Genomic DNA, 26,325 nt, shown 5'->3' with positions numbered 1-26,325 from the left:
ACAGTATGCATCGAACACGACTTATATATATCCATAGTAGTTATATGTACACTATGTATCAAATTCATACAAACACAAAGCAACATAGTATGCGCAAACCAAAGTATGATGACACACATTGCGTACATATTATACATTCATAAGTGCACAGGCATTCAAACCCACACACAGGTGTACCTACAACAAACACACTCCATATTTCGCTAACTACAATCATGACAAACATGATCTCCGAACTACAATCACAAGAGTCTTAGATATCCACAACTAAGTGAAGTATATGAGCATAACTTGTATTTGCAATTCATTTAGATATTCAGTGTAACATCATGCTTATACAATCAGTGCCTAAACATGCTTTCTATAAGTTCAGTTAAGGTATCTTACCGTAATAATGTGAAGAATAATGAATCGAAACTCAAAAGACCAAGAAGTTTTAAAGTCCGCAAAGAACGCTACCCAAGCAATACAATGAACCCTTCGTGTGTGATCACAAATGCCAAAAACTCAAAAAATGCCAACTATAACAAGATTAGCCAAAAATAGCAAATTACCTTATAAATCATTACCAAGAGCCAAATAACACACAAATACACTCCAATAATTTACAAACTCCATCAAAAATATATTTAAATATAATATATATATATATATAAATAATGATTTATAGCCCAAAATAGTTCTATAAATGCAAATTATACCTTGATTGGCTTGAATGAACAAATGAATATGTAATAAATAAATAAATGAAATTCAAAAGCTAAAAACACATTTCTAATTTGGAGATAAAAAAATAAGTTCTTTATTTATTAATAATCCTTAAAAATTATGGGTTTTACAGTCTTTCTAGAATATCTTCATGAACATTGTTTTACACCTTACTATTTAATCTAAGTTAAATAAGGCAACTCAAATGCGAAAACATGTGCGCTCCAAATAATTTCATGCCTCACGTAATAATAGTACAATTCTTCACACTCTTTGAGCTCTCTAAGCATGCTTGCCCCAAGATTTCATGCTCTTCCAATGTGCTATGTTTCACGACTCAAAAGTATGCTTCTTAAGTGGTAGCAATCCCAGTAATGTTGGCTCTTCTAGAAAAGTGGTTCTAAAAAAATTTTCTTGTTAGATAACCTTAGATGAGGGAGTTGCTTGAGACCAAGCGATGACAATCTATGACAACCATAAATAGATGACTAGGGATGCATCCTCACCTACCTGTATAGGCATGCTTTTACATGCTCATGGAGTAACTTGGACTCTTGATAAAGCAATCACCTAGAGGTAATGCAGACCACCACCACTTATTCATATTTGATGCTCTCATCTACAATGGTGGTGTTGAGAAAATTCTTGTGTAATAGATGTGTAAGACCTACAAATTTTCAGCAAAAATTCGGAATAAATCTACGAGGTTTTTTATGTAAAAATAACATGTGAACCCGAAATGCGAAACAAATAGATTTCAACGAGCCAATTATGCTTAGGGCATATACGTTATTGTAGAAATATGCTCAAACAATTAGGGAGCCATAATTTTCTTCCTGAGAAAAATTAGGAGATTTCTACGAGCCAACTTTCTTAGTTTTGCTGATACGAAGAGAATGATGTACTCAGATTTTTTCGCAAAAATATCGCCGAAACCTCGAAAATTCGCAGGATCCATAAAAATGTTGGTGGGTCCCACATAAAAATATCTCAGAAAATATCTTGCGGGACCCACAAAATATCTCATGAAAATATCCAAGTGGGCCCCATACAAAAGGAATCACTTGTCCTTATCTTAAAAGAGAATGGTAAAAGGGTAAAAAGGACAAGTCTTATTCTTAAGGAAGCCTCTACCTTTTGCCTATATAAAGGAACCCCATACAAAAGGAATCACTTGTCCTTATCTTAAAAGAGAATGGTAAAAGGGTAAAAAAGGACAAGTCTTATTCTTAAGGAAGCCTCTACCTTTTGCCTATATAAAGGAACCCCCTCCCTTTTTATAAAATTCAACCCCCTCCCTCCACTTCTCTCTTTACCTCTCTCTCTAGAACCTCCCCTACCTAGCCTAACATACCTGAGCCCACTTGACTTAGTTTTGACCTAACTTGAGCCCAACTGGGTCTAGTCAAACTTGATTAGAACAGTCTCTTTTGGTCTTAGCCTAGGTCTGACCCACCTAACTTAGACCTAACCTACTTAAGCTAAATCCGGACCCCCCTGATCCAGTTGACTTGGACCGAACTGAGTTGGGTCAAGACCACTTGATGTTAGCAGCTTGACCTACTTTTCCTTTTTCTCAACTAGGTCAAACCCATCTAACCTAATTTAACATCTTTAAAGAAGGTTTGAACCCAGTTTAGCCAAAACTAGGTTCGAAGCGGGCTGAAGCGTAATTGAAGCTATTTTCACCTGTTGGAGAGTAAGTTTGCTCGCCGATTTCTCTTTATCAAGTGATTGCTAATTTCTGTGGTGTGGTATAGATCATATACATTCCTACAAATAGTATCTAACCCTAGTCTTTGGTTTACACCATTTGGGACACTTCGGTGTTCACGTGCGTATCTTTGTAACTATTGTTGAATATTTTTCGATAAAGGCTCTTGTTTGCTGCAATTATATGTATTTGCTTGTACTTTTGAGATTGTCGTTGAACGATGTCAAGGCTTCTGCTCTTCGCATATTACATATATACGTATTTGCTTATTCTTTTAAGATTGTTGTCGCATCGAACAATGTCAAGGTTTCTGTGTTTTGCAATTTGTTTATGCATTTAAGATTGTCGTCACGTCGAACGATGCCAAGCTATGTCACATAGGTGCGGGTGCGGGGGTGCGGCAAAAATATATATAATTTTTAAGTTTTAACAATTAACAAAAATAACACTAATGAAATAAAAAAAAAGTATCATAATATCATCAAATCAATTTATCATGCATGCACTAAATCAAATTAGCAATCTACAATTCTATTCTACATCATAAAAACTAACAACACAATTAAATCAACCTAAATATATTATAGAAACAATCAAATAAGTAAAGAAAAAAGGAATTAAATTATATAGTATACTAACAAAAGAAGCAAAAAATGCATAATTACATACCAAAAGTATATCCTACACAATGTATATGATGATGAGGTAATGAATCCTAATAATTTTCTGCTTCATCATCAAATGCATCATAAGAAGGAAGACTGAGCTCAGATAAATCCATGTTTGTATTGTTGAAATTATGCTTTCCCTCTAAGTCACACTCTTCTTGGTTTACATCCCAAAATTTGGATGATCTTTGTCTGCATTATTAAAAATTTTAAACAATTTGAAAATGTTAAATACAAGTATATTTAAATGAAAAAACTAAGAAATAGTCAAATATCGGGAAAGTAGTCAAAATTTTGAATGAACATATGCTAAATCCTTTGCACGCTTGCTGACGAGTTTGTTTATCTTCATGTTGTGGATTTGAGAATATGTGGTGTAACGACAACGGAAACTTTGATACCAAAATAGTGTAGAATCGACGTATGGTTGATTCATGATCCGAGATCTAAATGGATCTCCATGCGCGAAAGCTTACGGGAATGACTATGGAAGCCGAACAAGACTCAGTCAAGGTGTGATTTGAGGTAGCAGACCTCTGTTTCGACAGAAAAGATAAACACAGGAAATATGCGCGACAGACACGCTTTTCCAACGAATCCAAGAACACAGAAATCGGGTCTGTGTTGTCCGAGATATAACAGTTTCTTCGAGACAGATGGACAGGACACCCAGAATAGATTGGTGAACCGTCCGACAGTTTTGAGAGGGTTTTCGAACCCTCAGACGACGGAGTCTAGAAAAACTCCCAACAAAAAGGTTGTTCGGGATCCACTTTTCTTTCCAACAAACCTATATTTGCAATTTTTTGATCAATATTCTGGAATTTATGTTTGATTTAGGTTGTATTTTCTGTTCTAAAATATATGAATTGCAGAACAGGATATGGCGCATGCAAACAATCAAACAACTATTCGAAGCAGTAGATGGTTGATTCAGCAAAACATCAAAACATGAAAGATATGCTTCAAGATGTAACAATTCTAGAACTTCAATCGGATCAACAAACAACGTTGAAATGAACATGTTATGACAGAAATACGAAACTCTGTCAGAAACTTCAAACAACAGAGGCTAAGTTAGGTCACATGCAAAGGACTACAATTTGCCAAAGATTTTCGACACTCAACGAAAAAAAATCAGGCAAAATGATAAACTTCAAACTTACAGAGCCAAACATTAGCTTTCCAACAAGCTATGACTCATAAATTTTCATGCAACAGATAAGGAGAACAATAACAGAGCTACTTTGCACAAGACAGGACTCGGGCTTTGTCCAAATGTCAGAAACTTTCCAGGAATTTTCACGGCCAAACAACGACGATTCAGGAGAAACAGTAAACAACAAAGTTGACAGATAGGATCTTATCTTTCCAATAAGCCAAAGATCATCCGATTTGGACCCGTATCTAGGGAGATACGGTCAAAACACTGGGATTGTGTCTGACAAACCCGAGTGCATAAACGAGTTTCTTTCACTGAAACAAGATTCAATCAAACCAAACATGCAACAACCACAAACGAGTTGCAAAACAACAAAATCACATAAATAATTTCCTTAGCACTTTGGAGAATAGTTTTACAAGTTCTAATGGAAAATCTAGCATACAAAGAGCAACTAATATGCAAGACACCAAAACAAAAGACAACAAGTTGGAAGATGTTATCTTGTTTGCAGCAACAAGATCAATGAAGAAGATAGACAACAACTTCCACCAAACAAGAAACACCACCACCACTTGGATGCTCTCCGGATAGAACCTCCCACTTATGCAGAAATCCTTACTCACGAACTCTCACAAGAATCTTCTTCCAAACTCACAATTAACCTTTCTTCTCACCAAAAGTTGAGTTTTCTCTCTTCCTCCCCCAATTTCGAATTTTCTTGAATCAAAAGCAAGCTGACTGCTGGAGCCCCTCCCCTTGGACTCTTAAACTCCAAGAATGGAGTGTCATAAAGGGAGGGAGGGCCTTTTCAAGGTCCTCCATTCCAAGGTTGGACTTAACTAAAATTAGCACAGGAGCTTTAAGGCATATCCAACAACTAATTTGACTTTTGAGTCAAATTAGAAATTTGAAATATGGCCATGGACGTCCACTCTAAGTGGCACCACCCATGGGGGTCCAAAAGTAGTTTGGATCTTGGGCAAGATCCAAATGACGTTTAAAGATTCAGACCCACAGGCAAAATGCATTAAAAATTAAAATGCAGAGAAAAAAAAAACTACCCTTAAACCCCATACACCCTCTAGTACCACAAAAAGATCCTACAGGACACTAGAACTATCCAGATTCGTAGAATTTGACACCTAAAAAAATAAAAATAAAAATAAAATATCTAATATGATTCCTTACTTTGACAAGATGGAATCAACATTACAAAATGCAATTTCAGAGAAGGTAAAAGCAAAATCTCAGAAATTCAGAAATTGGAATACAATAATCAAAATGGATTTTGCTCGAAGATCCAAACATCTCGAATCAAGTATGGTGAGTTGGGTTTGGATCCAACTCATCTTCTTTGAATTGAAGATTCAGATGTTCTGCATCAATATGTGCTCTAATTTCTTTCACAACAGGATGGACTAGCAGGCTAGAATAGCAATCTCAATGCAAGACGTTGAAGAAGAGGTGTTTCTGATCCAAATATTGACCACCATGTAATAGGATTTATATTATCCTCCTCTCTCGCGGGTAATGCCTGTCCATATAATCTCGAAGATACAAATTTCCCAAACTCTTGTGTGATTTGATTTAGAATGTGTGATTCTAGATAAAGTCTTGTCATACACATATTTCTATGCCTTGATAGTTCTGGATCTAAATTTGGAGGGACATGACCGATACCACCTTCTTGTCACTTTTTTGCATAATATTTTGGATTAAGAGAATGTGTCATGCAATGCAAAGGAGTGTTGCTCTTATCCCATCTTCTGACTAAAACTGAATGAATATGGTTAAAAAATTCTGAATCATCCAATACAAGATTTTTTTCTTCATGTTTGAAAACTACAACTTGTATTTTTTCAATCATATTATCCCACATTTCATAAACTTTGTAAATCATGGGTGCATTCTTATCAACTTCTCTCAACATTTCTCAAATAAGTTGCGTAAATTGAAGGAAATATACGATTATATCCTAAAACTCATCATCAACAATAAATTTCTTAATTTCTTGAGCCTTGACATCATCATTAACACGATAAAATATCCAATTCTCATTAGTCACCATGCTAACCAAAACATTCTTCACTTCCTTAATCATCTTCACTATCACAATGATGGACGCAAAATGTGTTTCAGTGACCTTCAACAATTTCATGTCAGAATGCTTATTAAATATAACATTAGCATGATGATGGTTGACAACAAAATTCTTAATGCTTTTGACATTTTTTTCTAATTTCTCAATTCATAAACATAGAGCATATGCTAGTGAATTTTCTTCTTCTTTGGGGTTGCAGATGCTCTTGAGGGTCAGATTCAAGTTGTGTGCTACAAAGAGAGTCTAAAAAATATGAGGATACTCATTCTTCAAACTCAATGTTGCACTTTTATAAACTGGAGCGTTGTCTGTGATGATTTATACTACTTTCTGATCACCCACTTCTTTTATTACTTTTATAAACAATCCCTTCAAATACTCAATATTTTTATATTCATCAGATGTAATAACTGCTTTCAAGAATACAGTGTCATTAAACGAAGAAGCAATGAAATTGATTAGTGGACGCCTTTAAATATCTATCCACCCATCAGAAACAATAGAAACTCTATTTTGCTCTCATGAATATTTTTTAATATCTAGCAATCTCTCAACATTTGCCCTCTCTTCTGCAAGAAGTGTAGTTCATGGTTTTTTTGAGCTTGGAAGTATATAACCTCTAAAATTACAATTTGCCAAAGAAGTAACTAAATCCTTCTAATAAGGATTTCTAGCTGCATTAAATGAGATTGAACTAGAATAAAAATACCTCCCTACTTTTCTATCAATCTCTTCCCTTCCATATGTATTAAATGCTGCTTATATCGTTCATCTTCCTCTACTTCTTACATCTATTTTTTTTAGCATCTTCTTGGTGGCTTAAAAATGACACACTAATTGCACAAGAATCACTCATTATCTTCCTCTTCTTGTATTCTTCTTATATTTTCTTGTATTGTTTTTGCATTACCCACATCAACTCTTCTTCAACAATGAGCCTTAACTCTTGTGTAAGACCCAACAAAATATCTTTTACGGAACTTGCATCAAAATCTCTTGTTTCCACCACCTTATCTAGTTTTTGCAAGCTTATCTACATGTATCCATAGTGGCCCCTTGTCATCACATGTTGCAGCTAAAAATCTTGAATTAACACTCTCACTACAACTACCAGAAACACTAGCAGCAGAACTCACATGTGGGGATGAGGATGACGCAAGTCATTTTCCTTTATCCGACGTTTTTGTCCTAAAAACAAAAAAAATGTTATATTAAAATCAATTATACACACGATTAATATTAAAATTATTGAGTGCAAGGTCAATAACATGTACAATAAGTTCTAAAAAATATAGTAGTAGTACATATAAATAAATACCGAAAGGGTTCTTAAATAAAAACTGCATGTACATGGCATTAAAAAATGCATGTACATGGCATTAAAAATGCATGTACAAGTGTTACCAAAACCGTATATACATAGGCACTAAAAACTGCATGTACATGGCATCATCCAAAACACATATACATGTGCACAACAAAAAGAAAACACACGTACCTCTTCATTAAAACACATACATCATAAAAATTGTATGTAAATATGCAACAACAATGATGCAGGTACATAGACTTTTTAGAGGAAAAGCATATACCTCTACACATACAGGTTTGCATAACGGCAAATATACACAGCTAATAGAAAAAAAGAAAAAAGAAAAAAAAAACAAGCAAACAACCTACTGATATGCATGAAAATCCCAACACATAGTATATCCAGATTTGCAGGAGCAATGCATACATGTGCAATGCAGGGAAACAATTAAATTGCACCTCTGCACAGTAAAATAACGAACAACATATAGGTAAACAGGGAATATAGAATTTTTGCATGAATCCTAAAACCCATTCCAATTCCTATCAAACAGAGTTTTTTTTTTAATTTGAACCCTAACGTGAGCATCCGTTAAAGTTTTTTTCCCTAAAATCCAACATGAACAAAAAAAAAATGATTCTCGTTGCTTTAAAACCCAACGTGAACATTTATAAATAAAACCAGATTTTTCAACACCTAAAATTACAGATTTTTCATCAATCTAAAATACAAGTTTTGGATCAATTTAAAATACAGATTTTGCATCATCTAAATGAGAGAGATTGAAGCAGAGAATGAGAGAGAGAGAGAGAGAATGTGTTCGATCAAGATTCTGATTGACGAAAGAAGCCCCTATTGGAAAGGCTTTGCCTTTGCGCAAAATCATTTTTCGTAAAAACCTAAGTCACTTGCGTATGACCTAACTAAGGCCTAAGGTTCCAATGAACCACGATAGATGCGAAGTACGCACAACAGTGCACATCTATCCTCGAGTTAAGCGCAACGTTTCATCCGTCAAAGAGAGAAAGTGTTGCTGAAATTTCTGAAAAGATGTTCATCAAGTTTAAAAGAACGCAACACTTTCTCCGTGAAAGAGAAGAAGTGTTGCCGAAATTTCTGAAAAGAAACTCAATAAATCTCAGAAAGAGCGTAGCACGTACTCCGTCATGCGGAGGAGGTGTTGCCGAAATTCTGACAAGTACTTTCTATAAAGTAGAAATGGTTATCCTGCTTCCTCCATCAAGTAGAGGAAGTGTTGTCGAAATGTTTGGCAAAAGACTTGCCTGAATTAGTTTGAATGGCATTATGATGTTCCTGTTGTCGGAACCCTGTCGGAATGACTTGTTCTACATCTGCCTGTAAGTGCACCGTACTCGTAAGGGTCGGTGCGTCAGAATGGTTGTTGCGCCTTGACTAGGTCAAGTGCTCGTTGCGGCTACATACGCCGAGCAGTCGATCCGATGTGATCGTGGTACATACATGCTCATGTGAAATACTGTTGTACAATTAGACTCGTAAGGGTTGGAGTGTCGGAGTTTGTTGTCCGCTTGAAAAAAGTGAAGTGCTCGTGATGGTTGTAGATGCCGAGAGCAGAGTCATGCATGCATCTCAATAAAACTTAACGATACTCCTTTGACCAAACGGTTGAATCATGCTTCAAAATACTGAATGGGGTTGGGGTACATATTTTCTTAGTGCGGGATGCACTAGTTTGCCCGAATGACATTCGAATGTCCTATAAAGAATGATTATGTCATCGAACCCTTTTAGGACTATTGGTCACAGTGAAAGACGGTGATGGTACAGCCACGAGTGACACATATTTATCATGAACCAAAGAGTTCAAAGGACCTCCCGTCACTCAAAAGGTTTGGAGGTTGAGTTATCCTTAAGATCTGAGAATTGAACCCCACTATTGCAATAGAGGATGCATTCAAAACGACTTGGTAAGGTTATCTTGGTATATGGCCTCTGAGGTATCTAAAATACATAGAATAATAAACTCTCAGAACGTCGCGTTGATGCCGAAGTTCAAGATTCTTCTGTGTACCGAGGAGGGCGAACGGTTAAGATCGAAACAATGCATTAGTTCTAGGTTCGGCGATGTATGAATATATGAATGAATGTGTGTTGTTCTGACAAGTCTTGCATAACCTTGTGAAATGTGTCAATATCGGTATACTATTGGACTTATAAGGCAAAGACTCGTGTTGTATCCACACGATTAAGCTAAGCTCGAGAAACTCTCGCTTGGATTCATGGGATACAGATGTGCTAAGTCGTGGAGATTTGAGCTCGATGTTCCAATCAAGGCCCTGAAGAGGCTCACATGATATATGTGCTAAGTTTTTGAGACTTGAGTGAAATGTTCAAATCATTGCTAAAGATGTGTGTTATGTTAAAGATGGCGTGTTATGGTTCTGGATTTACATTCGGTCCAGATCCATACTTTAGTTTCTATTTTGCACATGTGAATATACTTGTATTTTGTATTTACAATTAGGGACATTATCGTCCATAGTATTTTTGTAAAACACTGTATATTAACACTTCTCTAGGTCACGATATTGACCTATTCTGTGCAGCAACCACCTGTCTTTCTCTTCCCCTTTCTCTGCTGAAGGTTGACGTGGCTGGAAATACAAAGTCTTTCATGGTATCAGAGCGAGTTGAACCGATCCACGCTCACTAAGGTTGGCTTCGTATGACTTCTCTCCCTTCTGCTCATCCTTTTCATTTTATCTTCTCTCCCTTCTTATGCTCATCCTTTTCATTTTCCTCAGTACCCTTCTGTTTTGTGTCAGATCTGAATTTCAGATCTGGGCCTTTTTCATATTCTCTTGTATTCAGATCTGTATTTCAGATCTGCATTCAGTCTACGACTGATCTGATCATATTATTGTCTTCTTTTCTGATCTATACTTAAATCACGTCAAAGCTCTAATTGTTCTTCCTACCCTAATCCTTTTCTTGTTCACACAAAACTAGATCACATCAAAGTGTTCTGTTTTTTCTTCTATCCTCTGAACTTTCCTAATCGGCCAAATACCAGGTTTGTATTTTTCCTTGTTCTTCTTGTTCTCTCTTCTATTGCCTTAATCGGCCAAATACCATTCTTCTAAAATAGTTTCGTTAAGTATACCTTTCTTTTAACACTATTTTCGTTATTCTCCTAATCTCTTCCTTAATTTTTTCGTTAAGTATTTCACAACAGAAGTCCTGCATCTCATTGCTGTTGTGTTGATAATTTTATTTTATTTTATTTACAAAATACGTCATATCTTGGAATCTCATAATCCATTATTCTGAAATATTGGGTGTCATAAAGACCTGTGTTGTGGTTCTGGTACATAACCAGAACTATTTTCGAAAAAAAAAGGCACGGGATCCACCCTTTAACCGCATAAAAAAGTTTGCAATCTATAATTGAAAAATATGGATTTGTCCTCTACTTACTCTGGTCTTTCCTCTAGCTTTCTAAGTCAACTTGTCTCTGAAAAAACTAAACTATTCAAATTTTTTGACTTGGAAAGGACAAATCATTCCCTTCATAGAAGCCAAGATCTTTTTGGGCATCTAGATGGATCAACTCCAGCCCCGCTTCAATTTATCACGCAGGAAATACATGATGATAAAGGGGTTGTTTCATCTCGGATTATTCCAAATCCTGACTTCACAGCTTGGATGAAAAGAGACCAAGCACTAGTTGCATACATCACTTCTACTTTGTCACAGGAAATACTGATTGCCATTCCAGATGATTGTTCAGCCGCTGAACTATGGAATATGTTGGCTCAAACATATTCTCAAATGTCAGAAACCAAGTTTTATATCTCAAGCGAGAATTTCAGTCATTAAAGAAGGAAACCTTGTCTGTTATGAAATATCTGAACAAGGTAAAAAGCATCACAGATCAATTGGCTCTTGTTGGATGTGCGATCTCAGAAAGAGATAAGGTACAACAAGTTTTAAGCGGATTGAGAGCAGACTATCATGTTCTTGTCACATCCCTCACATGCTTGCCTGTTTTACCCAGTTTTGAAGATTTACAGGCTAATCTTTTACATTATGAGATTAGTTTGAAGAACCTTTCTGATGATGGTGGTGGGCAACTTGACTCACAAAATGTTTTGGCTACCGGGCTGGTTTATGGACAAGGTCGTGGTGGAGGAAATAACCATCACGGAGGTAGAGCTCGAGAACGTTATGGTGGACAAGGGGGACGTGGATTGCTTCCTACCCCAAACCTGCCTCCTAATTCTCATACAGGAAATCCAAGAAATATTCTCACATGCTTCCTCTGTCAAAAAAGGGGGCACATTAAAGCGGACTGTTGGTTCAACACTCAGAACAAAGGCAAGAATTCTATTATTCAGTCAAAAAGGCAGCTTGATGGGAGTAAATCTAGTGGAGATGATGTGCAACAACTTTTATTGGCTGCTCTTTCAAAGATGACAATAGCACAAAATGACTAGGGAGTATGGTATATAGACTCTGGGGCAACCACCCATGTCACGGGAGATGCAGGTAAACTCTCGAACTTATCTCCTTATTTCGATAATCGTAGTATTGTCACTAGAGATGGAACTCGTCATTCCATTTCTCACATTGGGAATGCCATAATACCCTTCTTAAATTCATCCATTAAATTGTCCAATGTTCTACTTGCTCCTAATATAAAAAAGAACATTATTTCTATTTCCAAACTTGTTGATGATACACATTCTTCTTGTCGAATTTACTCCCTCTTCTGTGTTTGTCAAGGACCTTCAAACGGGGGAGACGTTCGTTAAAGGGGAGCGATGAGGAAAAATGTATATCTTCAAGGAAGATCCTTTTGTTCATGTTTCTGTTCGTGTCGTCTTGAAGCCTTCGTTGGAGTCCGATGAATCCTCTTCTTAGTATGTCTAAATGTAATAAGTCAAATATTTGGCATAATCGACTTGGTCACTGTAGTTCCTCCTTTATTGAAAAGCTTATAAGAGATAATCGTGTCTCCTCATCTAGTTTGAGTCCTATTTTTTATAATAAGAAATGTACAAGTTGTCAATTGTGCAAGAGTCATGTTCTTCCTTTCAATTCAGTTAATAAAAGAGCTTCAAGACCTTTTGAGTTTATCTATTCTGATGTATGGGCTCCTGCACCTATCTGTTCTTTTTCGGAAAGTCGATACTATGTTATTTTCATCGATAGTTATTCTCGTTATACTTGGATATATTTCATGAAACATAAATCTGAAGTTCGTCAATTGTTCAGAACGTTTCATGCCTTTGTCAAAACTCAATTTTCGTCAAATATTATGAATTTTCAGTGTGATGGGGGAGGTGAGTACACTTCAAATGACTTTATTGCTTTTCTTCGAAACAATGGAATAAGTCGCAGAGTTTCTTGTTCGCACACACTGCAATAGAACGGTGTGGCTCAACAAAAACACCGCCACATTGTTGAGAGTGCGATGAGCATTTTGCACGACAGTCATATTCCTATTGAGTTATGGACAGAAGCTTTTCACTCTGCGGTTTATATTATAAATCGTTTGCCGATGGTCATCTTAGCAAATAAATCACCTTATTATACTCTTTTTGGACAGCACCCAGATTATGATAATTTATGAGTTTTTGGCTGTGTTTGCTATGTGCATATTGACAAATCATTAAGAAATAAGTTTCAGGATAAAACCTCTAAGTGCAGATTTGTGAGATATGCGGATGATTATAAGGGATATCATTGCTACGAGCCTCTGTCCAAGCGTGTTAAGATCTCCAGAAATGTGGTTTTTGATGAGCAAAATTTTGAAGATGGCATTCTTTACAAAATATGTGTCATGATGTTGAAGTTTATTCTCTATGGTTGAATGTTGAGTTGTTCGCTAACATTAACGGAGAGTGTTCATCTGCTTGCTGTGTTGCTCCCATGCCTATTCTTGCACCAGATGAAACCTCTTGTATAACTCAAATCGAGGTTGACAATTTGCCGCCCAAGGAAATTAAGAAGTTTTCAGGACCAGTCTATACGAGAAGAGCAACAAAAAATGTTTCCACCATTCCTGATGTGATTGTTGATGAACCTAAAAATCATTCCTCTATTAGGAGATCAGAAAGAATTCGACACCCAATTCAGAGATAGGTCAATTATAATAATTTCACTTTGGATTTTCAACTATTTTTGTCACAGGTTGAAAAGCAAGATGAACCTACTACCTTCTATCAGGCAGTCAAGTCATACAAGTTGATAGAGGCAATGAATGATGAAATGGAAGCGTTACATGAATGTCAAACATGGAAAGTTGTTCTCAGACCCAATGATAGAAACATTGTGGGATCTAAGTGAGTTTATAAGATCAAGTATAAACCTGATGGGAGCATTGAACGGCACAAAGCAAGACTTGTTGCACGTGGTTTCACTCAAGAATATGGTTAGGATTATGATGAGACCTTTAGTCCTGTGGTCAAGATGAGGACAATTCGTATCATACTATCTCTAGTTGTCCATCACAAATGGACATTGAGCCAGATGGATGTAAAAAATGCTTTCCTTCATAGGGCTCTTAAAGAAGTTTATATGGAACAACACCTGGATATGCGGAAGGAGATCGTAAGGCGTATGTTTGCAAATTAAAGAGAGCCCTTTATGGTTCAAAACAAGCATCACGGTCGTGGTTTGATAGCTTTTCTCTCAAAGTTTAAAATCTTGGTTTTTGCAGATGCACTCTTTATCACTCAGTTTTTATCTTCAGGGACGAGCATGCAATCACATTCTTATTGATTTATGTAGATGACATCATTATCTTCAGGGACCAATTTCATAGAATACTGTTTTTCTAAATAGTGGTGTTTGTAATAAACAACTCGTTATAATAAATCGAACACCTTGGTGGTCAACGAGTGCTTGGCCGCATACCTATGACTTGCCCGGTATTTTCTAAAACCGCTGACTCATTATTGTTCATTTTCGCTGCTAAAATCCTTTTAAAAAAAAGAAAAGAAATCCATGAATTTTCGACTTAGTATTGTTTTGGAAATCCGGGGCGTTACAAGATGCCTCAATTGTCTAACCGCCAGACTACCATCTATGCTAACACAGTAGCTAGTTGGCTTTGTGTTGGTTTTCCTTCTCATACAGGCATTGAGTGACCGAAGGAATCCTGTGGCTCTTTAAGAGATTTCTAACCCAGATACATGACTTATTGATCCGTCACATTGACAAACCAGAAGGTTCTGCTTTGCAATACTCTGAGAGTCCCATAGATAGTGTTTTATCTTTCCACAAGTTTGTGTGTTGAGTCCATATGTAATATGTGCTTGCACACAGTGTGCTAGTTGGTGATTTGATGCTTTTGTTTTGTCCAGCTACACATTGTTGCATCAGCTGATTCAATCCTTTCCCCTATTGCTTACATATTGAACATCCCATCCATTGCCATTGTGAGTTCCTGGCAGAACCCTGAACTTAATAAGGGTGGCTTTCTTGTTATGGGTGAATCAGGAACTGTTCTAGCATTGCGTAGCACATTTAGAGTTTGGATTGATTTGAACTGATGGTTGGGCCATGAAATCTTTGCAATTGTACTGATATTTGCTCTTTCTATCCAGATGCTTATGTGAAGTGAACAAAATGGTTAGGAATAAATAGTTCACTCAAATGTTTGATTTGCAGCAGTTGCTTGGCTTAGTTTTCATCATGTCTAGATCAGGGACAGACTCCTGATTTGGCATGGCTGATTTAAGACCCAGTTTTGTTCTTGTCCCTCGGCCTTCCTGAATCGTTGTCTTATGGAAAATCCGTGCAACCCAATACTTGAATTCGTTGTGGTTGTTGCTTCTTGGACTTTTCTTTTCGTTGCTACCCTTTTTTTTGTGGCTACGTTTTATCTCATCTTTTCTTAGTGGTTAACTAGAGAAGGTTTCAAAGATCTTGCACGTAGACTTCCCTGTTCATTGTGTAATTTAGTGTTGTTGCACAATAGATGCTGAATCTATGCTTTTGATATCATCTCTATACTCTTGCCTTTGTTTATTGTATGAATTTGGGATATGAATAAGAGCAAAATCCATCTTTTTTGCAGGGGCATTTGCACACCTACCGATTCTGCGACAATGTGTGGACCTTCATTTTACAGGATGCATCATTTAAGAATGAAGAATGTCAAGAAAATGTTGGGAGGGTGAAAATTGTGGCTTGCGACTCAAAGCTGCTGTCACAGTGAAATGATCTTTTACCTGCCAACGCTACTAAGTTACGACGGGTAACATTTTCAGGCGCATGGTTGGTATTGGCAACGGGGCACTCAACTTTGGGTTACAGATCTCAGTTTCTGGGTTATGGCTTTCATGCCTGACCGATCCCATCTTCATTTGTCTTCTGGTTTATAGGTTGTGTTATGACATACCTATAGCACAAATGAAAGTGCTCTCTCTCTCTCTCTCCATTTTTTATTGCATCTTTGAACAGTTGATACACCAAATGAGTTGCTGCATGAGTCTACGATGCTCGACATGTAGAAGCAACATGGATGGATATGACTATGTAGTTAGAACGAGCAACTACCGTATGTGGTGGAATGCTCAAGGACTCGCCATATGCTGCCCCCCCGAGAAGTGGGGTCTCGTTGAATGAATTCCATGAAAATTTTAAAACTTTGAGGAATGGACAACAGCTGCTATTTATGAAGGATCTGCAATTGAATGAGATTCACCGTTGACATCATGTTGTACTTTGTGCGCCCAATGGAGCAGCATCCTCCACCCTAATATTTATCAATCCTAGATTCCAATTTCATTAGCCAACATACTAATAGTTGAATGGTGTACAAAGGCAGCAAAGAAAACTAAGTCATTTCGACGGCCATGAAATTTTTGGGTGATATTTTTAAATTCTCAAATTCTGGTTTTCCATCGGGACAAACTTCTCAAAATAAACAAATCAAATGCGGTTTGTGAGCTGTTGTTGGGGGCAGTGATGAAATTGGTGGATTTCAAAAACGTCCTCAAATTGGTGAATTTGGCAACAACGTCCTCATGGGGACGTTTTTGAAATCCACCCATTTATAACACATCTCCCATCCCAATAACTCCCATCCAAGGTGACAAAATGTTTTTATCGGCAAAATCTTGTTTTTCAAAAACTCATGAGGAATTGAAAATTTTTCATAAATCTCGCATTTTTTGGCAAAAATCTTGCAATTAAAACTATTTTTTATAAGAAAATATTACTAAAAATCATTTAAAAATAATAACACAGTTTTTTCATGATAAATAGCTGTTTAAAACGTAAATATCACATTTAAATTGCAGTATTTATGTTTTTTTCATAAATCTCATGATATTTTGAAAATCATGCAAACATTCAGGCAATTTCTCACAATATTATCGCAAAGATTTTCATATATCTTGCGATATTTGTCACTATGCTCCCACCCCCGTCTCTCCTCTCAAAACGGTGACCCTAATCAATAGAGATGTTCTGCTCCCAATTAGGATCCCAAACAGAGCCTAAATGCATTGAGAACCATAAAATCAACAATTAATAAGTGTAAAATGTCAGTTTTTTTGGGCAACCAATTGTTGATAAACTACAGATATTGTGATAAAATATTGATGTTTCTAAACAATGGGATTATAGTACTTTCAAAATATCATGATTTGACAAGTAAGCAAATTCTATCTAAATTATCCCATTTTAAAAATATTTCTGAAAATATCAGGATTTTGTTTCACTTGGAATGAAATTCACAAAAATGCAAAAAAAATTGACTGCCAACATGTGCAGATTTCACGGGCCACGGAATTCCAATCTTGCTGGCAAAGTAACAGCAGTCATTTATTGACCCAATCTTTTGCCAGCAAAACAACTCATCATTAATAATTTATGTATGATACAACACTTTCATCTGATTGCAGGGGGGAATGATGAATCATGAATTTACCAACTTTTCACAAGCTGAATCAGTCTCCACAGCTGATGCTTCCTTAGTTGAAGCAGATACAGACTGTCTCCACCTTGTACAGCCAATACATGTATAAACAGAAGCAACTGCTGTCGCCAAGAAAAGGAATAGAGAATAGCTGACGAATTGCTTGAAGATTGACATACCAGACACTTCCTGGAAGATTGTCAGAAATAGTCAATATAACTTACATAAAATAGGCATTTTAATTGATGATAAGAAATGAAATGATTAGGTTAAAAAAAAAACTTACAAGAGCTGCCTGCAGTAAGGTCTCAAGTAGAAGACCCATGAAGTTGTTGACTGAGAAAAGGAGAATAAACTGTCTGTTTGAGAGGAGTCTGCTACAGCGCACGCTTGCTAGGGAGGTGAGGGTCTGATAGATGCCAGATTGAACCACATAAACCGTGTAAGCAACCCAGATTTTCTGGAAGGAACCCATAATCACACAAAGCATGCCCATGACAGCTGATCCAAGCATGTAGATTAGAAGGCCTGACTTGTCAACCAAGTTTTCAAGATAAATGGCACAGAATGCTCCAATGCTCCCTGCAGCCTGAGATGCAGCTAAAACATGGCCATTTAGTCTTGAGTTTGAATCGATGGCATCAAAGAGGTTGGTACCATAGTTTTGTACCAGTGAGAAACCTGCATAAGAAAGTGCCCACCTGCAGGTATAGGAATCCAGTGACATGCAAAGTAAGACAAAATGGGTTGAGTATAATGACTAGAGAATTTCAGAAGGAACCAAAGTTGAGACTGGTTTCTAATTATTGTGAGATCTGTTCCAATGAGACATGCTATTGAAAGGAAACAGCAAGTTGGAAACCAAATGTCACGTTTCAGCAGCTAGCAGAGGCCAGCAATGTCAACATTACTAATGAAACAGAGATGTAATCTATTGGTGAATCTGGTTAAGGCACAAACCTGCCAACAGGCAGATGTATGGTCAACCAACTCAGCCCTGATTGGAACGGCTTTCCATTCATAATGCCTCTTTTGTGGTATTATGCATTCTGCCCTTCTGGCCTATAACAGATTGCCCCTACATCTAGAGAGTTACACGTTTATATAAACCTTAATAAGTGATCAAATAGTCCCCTTCTTACTGTTTGAAGGGTTCTATTTGTTGGATCACTTGTTCATGGAAACTTGTTCCACCAAAATCCTGAAACTGGACTTTTACAGAGCTGTAAATTGGATTTTGAGTTACCACCTACACAACTCCTCTGTACTCCCACCATTTTGGGAGCCCTTGTTCCTTTCTCATTGGAAGGGGGTTCCCTTCCAACTCAAAGCAAGGATTGCCATTATTGATCATTTTCTGTTGTTTCACGTTATCCAGACATGTCCTAGGAAGAATAGCTGATCACACCTGAGACATCTGTATACGAATTCCACAAGGTCGCCCAGCTTCATGAATCAGAAGTGAGGAAATGATGATAAAATACCACATCTGCTCGACCCAAGAAAATAATGATTTACAAAGTTTTACAGGAGGTCAATAAACAAAAAGTATCATCATTTGTCATTTACTGATTATGTTGAGACTTATGTATGTGTATAAAATTTAGTGTGCTATCCCCCTTTTTGTATTTATGTGTACATTTCATTCTTTTCAGGTGTACTTATGTAATTTAGCCTTAGTTAATGATAAAAAGTAGAGTCAACTGTTTTTGTCTTGTAGTGCCATAGAGGGGACGTCCCCTATTTTCTGGTTGTAGCTTCTCATTCTCAAAAGTAATGAAGTTTCAGTTCTCTCTTCTCTCTGTGTTTCTTCTTCTTTGCTTCTTTTTCAGCTGTGCATATCTGAATTAGGGGTATCAGCGGGTCGGGTTTGGTTCACACCCAGGTAGAACAAGACTTGGGCCCGATTTTTTGGTATGGTATCGGGTCCAGACCTAGGTCTAATCGGGTCCACTATAAGAGAAACCATACCCGAACCCGATAAGAACTACATGAACCAGACCCAGACCATACCCGGTAAAATAATGTTTTTTATCATTTTTACAATGAAATTTTGCAGGTCTTAATCAGAACTCTGGTCGGGCCCGGGTTTGGTATAAAATTTCACAAACTATACCCGGATCCATGTATTAATCGGACCTTTGGGTCCGGACCCGGGTCTTATTATTTATCACCATACCCCGGACCCTATAGGGTTTGGTCCGGGTCGGGTCCAGGTAAACCAGACCCATTGATAATCTGAATAAACCTATAGTTGAAATATGATGTGTCTTTGTACTTCATTTATATCAAAGGGATAATTGTTCCATTTCTACATTGATCTGCATTTATACAAAGCCAAAGATAACATTGCCTCTATTCATAGTGAAAATGATCAGTTAACAGGTATCAGTATTCAATATGTATGTTTTTGGAAATGCCAAAGATAACGAATGACCAATACCAGCATCCAAACAAGGGACTGGTAATGATAGGCAAAATCAAATGATGTCCAAAGTTTTTATTCGATATCAAAGTCGAGCACATGCCAAAACCTGTCGTTCCTTGGGTACCCGTAACCATTAGAAATTTAGTAGTAGTTACGGTGAGGAAAAAGCTTCAAATCAATTTTAACTCATCCAAACTTTGGTTCTCTTATATAACCCATGGCCATCACTAAACAGTTCTTAAAATACCCTTTCATATAGCAATTGACATCTTAATATTTAGGCGAGAGAAGAGTAACAAGCTTTTTCTAATAGCTGTTCAGGTCATCTATGGCCTACTTAATTGCTTAGAAATAAAATTGCAATATGGGAGAAGACTAAGAAGAAAGAAACTAACCACAAAGAAAGAGTCTGCAAGTTCCTCCCACGCCAAGTTTCATGAAATATCCTAAGCCACCCCTGCACTTATTTCGTACAAATAAAAGCTAGTTAGCATGCAAAGTAATAAAGAAAAAGCTTTAAGTAATAAAGAAAAAGCTTTAACTTAATTGAATTGCATCAATTCAAACAAGATACTCAGAAATACTGAAAAGTTGCAAAGCAAACCACATCTAAAAAATTGAAAAGCCAGGCTTTAAGGTTTTAGTAACAAACTCAACAAAATAATGTGCATCATTGCGTATCTGATTTGATAGACCATATGATGTTAAGGATAACTAAAGGGATCAACTCTGGTCCAGCAACATTCAGCTTTTAGGTCTACCATAAAACTTACAAAATGGTAAAGATCAACTCCAGATTGACAAGGGGATTTTTAATAGATAAATACATGAAGTTAATGGAAAGGATGTAAACTCACAATATCCTGGCTCCAGTAATTTGCAAGTGGAGGATATGATGCACTTGAAAATTTGGTATCCTTAGGTAACAAAAATGTGATAAAGCAACAGATCCCTAACTGAGGAAACATCACAAGAATCAGCTGATATCAAGATACAGTTAGTCAACAAAGAGGCACAGTTTGCCAGTTCCTACAGACCGAAACAAGGCTCACTATAAAGAACACTGTATATGAAACCTCTCGCAGAGCAAGAAATTGACCTGCAGCATAAAAACAAGAGAGATTACACAGAATATTCCACTCTCTTAACTTTGATTCCAACAGATATCCATACTTGTTTCATACCAGAAGAGTGCAAGAAAACCAAGGTTTGAAAAAAAAATACACAGATTAGAAAAGCATATTAAAAATGACACTAATTCACAGAGGCCTTGACTGAAAACTTATGTCCAGGTCGAGTAAAGTTTCTCTTTGAGCTACTACACGGTTGTAAGATTGTACCTACCTTATCCTTAAAGAGTCCCAAGTTTTTGTAACCTGCATAGTAGTTCAATCATTTTGACATGTCATCATCTAGGAACTGTAACCCTAACAATTATATTGAGTCAAATTTATTAAGATGAAAAACACTGGAAGTATTCACTAGATATCAAATGGAGGTGATATACTGTTTTTGTACAGAAATAAAAAACATTAATGAAATGAAAAAAAAAGTGGTAAGAAACTGAAAAGCGGTAATAGAAATACAACCACAATAAGTAAAAGAAAAATCCAAAATATGATCCTTAACAGAAAATAGTTAAAATATTTGCCAAGAACAGCCCTCTCAAAATATGCCATTATAATATCCACATCATGGAAATTAATAAAGCATGAATAAAAATCATGTCTGGCATGCATCTATATCATGCAGATTGCAGAGTATGAGGCGTTATATTTTTAAAATGCATGCTATCCTGTAAGATTTGGACATAACAATATTATAAGGCTTTTATTTGGTCTTATGCAATACATGAAATTTGATATACAACTTTTACTTTAAAAGAATATATTATTGAGTTGTGTTTTCCTATCATTAAGGGGTGAGAACATAAGCCAAAGTGACTTCATGGCACAGGGCCACAAACCATGTGCACTTTAAGGGTGCACCCCAATCTCGTTGATGGAAAGCTCCCTCTGGTTGGGAGCATGAAAAAAGTACAAATTAGCTCCTTCGATGTCGGATTGAGACTTGCAAGCCAGGAGCATACCCATATAAAGCTATTAGACTAATAAAGACTAAGGATAAAATGACAAAATACAGAAACAGAACAGCCAAGCAAAAACATTGTGAACAAAAAAACAAAAGATGCACATATTTTGGATGTAAAGAAAAAATTGCAATAGATGTGAATGAATATGACCACACACATGTTAAGTTGTATATATATATATATATTATTAAAATAAATATTCATAAATCTGGGGTGGTCATACGTAATTTAGCACAATTACGTATGCCTACTTGTAATCTTCCATTTTACTAATCCTTATTTAAGTAGGTGATTAGGGTTAATGAAAGTCATGCTCTCTCTCTCTCTGTTATCCCTCTCTCTCTCTCTCTTCTCTCTAAAATATATCAAAGTCTGGTAGTTTCAACATGGTATCAGAGCGGGTCTCCCTTCTGGGATGACGTTGTTGCTGCTGATCGTGGTGATGAAGCTGCTGCTGATCGTGAAGCGTGAAGAAGAGTTGGATGTCGTGGATCGTGATCTGCTCGTGGACCTTAAAAATCAGATTGTGTCCGATCATTGTGATGCATAAGAAGAAGCACGCTGATCTGAAGACAGCGATTGGATCTGAAATAAAGAGATCACGGTTCAGATATGAGTGGTGTCGTCTTGGGTTTAAAAAATTTTTAATGGAGGATGTTAAACTATGTTGCAGTCAGCGATCTGACCGGAAAAAAAACAGATCGTTGTTGAATGTCTGTGATCAGATCATTACCGTGGAGATTAAATGGTAGGTGCTTCAGTCTTGAAGTTGGTAGTCTTTGCTTAAAAAATTTATGTCTTGAAGTCGATAGTCTTTTCCTAAAAAATATATATTTTTGGTTGTGGTGATGATATGATCGCTATTCAGATCTGGAAGCAAGTTGTGCAGAAATAGCTGGGTTGTTGATTTTTTTTTTTGGTTGTGTCTAGTTGCTGGCCTTGGTGAGCAAATAATTTTTTTTATATGTTGAGTCACTTGCTCAAGATAACGACCAAAAAGCAGAGGTCACTGGTGAATATAAGGCCTTTGCGAATCCATTTTCGTGTGGATCTTCAGTTAAGCTAGATGATACTAATTATGCAAGGTGGTCTCACACCTTCATGATGTCGGTTTTTGGTCATCGGAAAAAGCACGTCTTATTAGAATTGGAGCCCACTGAAAGAACCAGAAAATATGTCACCTGGGACGAAGACAATGACATTGTGACGTCATGGATAATGAACAGTGTACAGCTTCATATAGTTGATGGATTGATTTATTATACCTCAGCTAAACAAATGTGGGACAATCTCCGTGATACGTATTCTCATGAAACCAATGTGATTCGTATTCTACAAGTTGAGCAAGAAATTTACCAGTTGCAGCAAGGAGAACAGACTTTGGCCCAATACTATGCCTTTGTTAAATCTGCCTTTGAGAGGCTAAATGCACACAGACCCTTATGTTGCACCAAACAGAAGATCCATCAGGAGCAGACTATGGTTGTCCGGTTCCTTACAGGATTATCATCTGATTTTTCAGTTGCCAAAATTCAAATGCTTACTAGTTCTGATGTTCCTACTCTTGCAGAAGCCTACAATCGTTGAGTAGGCTTGCCATCACTCTTCCTCAAACCCAATCTGAATCACAAGCATCAGCCCTAGCAATCACCTCAGGTCGTGGAAGAGGTACTTTCTTGAATTTTCGAGGAAGAGGTCGCGGTCACAATATAGGAGGAAGAGGAAGGCTTCAATGTACATATTGTGGTAAACTTGGACATCTTGAAGATAGGTGCTGGGATAAGACTGGTCGACCTCCTATCCCATCACCTAAACCGAATGTGTCCAAGGCTCAAGTTGCTAAACTCGGGGCAGAGACTCCCACTACCTCCTCCAGCGATTCTGTTATCCTCAGTCGTGCAGAGTAGGATGAATTGTTGTCGCACATGCTTCCTAGTTCGAGTGCTCTTATGCCTGTTGTTGATGTTGCATGTTCTACAGGTGATAGCCTGAGTTATCAAGGTAGTAGATGGATTATTGATTCAGGTTCCTCTAGACACTTGTGTGGGACTCCTTATAATTTTTCAAAGTTAAATCCTATTGCTGAACGTCGCAATGTTATACTTGCTGATGGAAGATCTTCTCCTGTTGTAGGCCAAGGAAACATTTCTATATCCCCCACACTTTAATTGACTAATGCTCCTTCATTTCCTCAAAATTTATTGTTTGTTAATCGTATTGCTAAGGAACATAACTGTAGGGTGATATTTGATCCTGTGTGTTGTATTTTTTAGGACTTGCTGACGGGAAAGATGATTGGTGGAGGCCATGAAGAGGGTGGTGTCTATTATCTACATCACCCAGTTGGATCTATGAATTCTGTGTCCGAGCCATCTTCCAGTACCTATCAGTGGCATCTCCGTCTTGGTCATGTTCCTTTTCTAAAGCTTCGTAGACTTATTCTTCAGATTTCTTTGTCTGACTCATTCCAGTGTGACGCATGTCAATTGAGCAAACATCACAGAAGCTCCTTTCCTTCTAGTCAGAGTACATCAAGTCAAGGAATATTTGAGATTTTGCATGTTGATGTATGGGGACCTAGTAGAGTTCCTAGTAGATCTCAGTGTCGTTATTACTTAGTTATTGTTGATGATTTTTCTAGATTGTCATGGGTTTTCTTAATAAAAGAAAGGTCAGAGGTTGCCTCCATTCTTATGTCTTTTGTCATTGAAATAAAGACTCAGTTTCATTCTCTTGTCAAGATTATCCGCACTGATAATGCTCTCGAATTCAAGTCTAATGAATTGTTACAATTTTATCAAAATCGTGGTATCCGTCCTCAAACTACTTGGGCCCATACATCTCAGCAAAATGGAGTCACTGAGAGAAAACATAGACATCTTCTAGATGTAGCTCGAACCCTTATGTTGCAATCAAATATGCCACCCTCATACTGGGGGGATGCCATTCTCACTACTTTTTATCTCATTAATCGCATGCCTTCTTCATCATTGGAAGAACAAATTCTTTTTCAAATTCTCTATCCTAATGCTTCACTTTTCCCGATTTCTCCCAAAGTATTTGGATGTGTCTCCTTTGTTCATAAACTTAGACCCAACCGTGATAAATTATATGCCCAAGCCATCAAGTGTGTCTTCATTGGATATTGAAAAAATAAAAAAGGATACCTGTGTTATGATCCCATCTCCCATCGAGAGTAAGTTAGTGCAAATGTATCTTTCTTTGAATATGTTTCTTACTTTTCTACCACTGCATCCAGACCAGAGTTACCAGAAGCGCCTAGGTAAGTGGGGAAGCGCGCTTCAAAAGCGCAAAACATCACGCTTCTGAAAAGTGTGGGGAAGCACCATTTTTTTATGGGAAGCGTGCTTCCTTTTTATGAGAAGTGTGCTTCCCCCTCGCTTCCTCCATTTTTTTTCAACTTTTTTTTTGGATTTTTTTTTCGCTTCCTAGGTCGCTTCTGAGACGATTCCTGATTCGCTCCTAAGTGGCCCCACGCTTCCCGCTTCGTAAAATTTTGAAAGTGCCTCGCTTCCCGCTCCCGCTTCCCGTATCGCTTTCCGCTCCTGCTTTCTCAACTGGCAACCATGATCCAGACTACATGTTGAACAAGGTGATGCCATGCCTCTTCCCGTTCCTCCTTTTCCCTTGGAGTCGTTTTCACAGACTATTACTCATTCTCAGTCTCCCACAACTGCTCGGTATCATAATCCTCCTCTAGTGTACACTCACAGATCACCACCTGAATCAGAACCTACATCACTGCCTTCTTCAGAAGTAAGTTCTCCTAAAAGTATTGAGATGTCTAATGTTGATGATGACAGACCTATAGCTATCAAGAAAGGTACAGGACAATCCACATTACATCCTATTTTCAAGTTTGTTACTAAAGCAAGGCTTGGGGTTCACATGAAGAATTTTATCTCAGCTTTATCTGCCACGTCGGTTCCACTTAATCATCATCAAGCATTGTTAGATCGCAAGTGAAAGCAAGCGATGCAGGTTGAGATGGATGCTTTGCGCTCTTGCGACATATGGGATTTGGTTGTTCCACCTATTGATGCAGATATCGTTGGATGTAAGTGAGTCTACACCATTAAGTATAACTCGGATGACTCCATTGAAAGATACAAAGCCTGATTGGTGGCTAAAGGGTATACTCAAACATATGGAGTTGACTTCTTTGAGACTTTTTTTCCAGTCGCCCATCTTGGGACTATGCGT

The 26,325-nt window shown here is 37.2% G+C and overlaps 2 protein-coding genes across 2 annotated transcripts in view; one reads left to right on the top strand and one right to left on the bottom strand.

Moving 5' to 3' along the window:
- Window positions 1-16,290, top strand: part of LOC149834445 (transcription initiation factor IIA subunit 2-like) — a 30,199-nt gene extending 13,909 nt beyond the window's left edge. The window contains exon 4 of the mRNA XM_090011405.1: window positions 15,734-16,290. Within this exon, the coding sequence (XP_089867531.1) occupies window positions 15,734-15,874 (141 nt within the window). The 3' untranslated portion in view covers window positions 15,875-16,290. The remainder of the gene's footprint in view (window positions 1-15,733) is intronic.
- Window positions 16,291-17,102: 812 nt separating this feature from the next.
- The window catches only part of LOC149834444 (uncharacterized), a 58,839-nt gene continuing 49,616 nt past the window's right edge, over window positions 17,103-26,325 (bottom strand). The window contains exons 6-10 of the mRNA XM_090011404.1: window positions 21,047-21,108; window positions 20,867-20,965; window positions 20,405-20,466; window positions 17,868-18,282; window positions 17,103-17,770 (exon numbers count right to left, since the gene is read on the bottom strand). Of these exons, the coding sequence (XP_089867530.1) occupies window positions 17,582-17,770; window positions 17,868-18,282; window positions 20,405-20,466; window positions 20,867-20,965; window positions 21,047-21,108 (827 nt within the window). The 3' untranslated portion in view covers window positions 17,103-17,581. The remainder of the gene's footprint in view (window positions 17,771-17,867; window positions 18,283-20,404; window positions 20,467-20,866; window positions 20,966-21,046; window positions 21,109-26,325) is intronic.

The sequence above is a fragment of the Nuphar pumila genome, chromosome 6, assembly GCF_984573655.1.
Source record: "Nuphar pumila chromosome 6, dmNupPumi1.hap1.1, whole genome shotgun sequence".
NCBI lineage: Eukaryota > Viridiplantae > Streptophyta > Magnoliopsida > Nymphaeales > Nymphaeaceae > Nuphar > Nuphar pumila.
The sequence above is the reverse complement of the archived record's forward strand: the minus strand, read 5'-3'. Positions and strand labels throughout refer to the sequence as shown.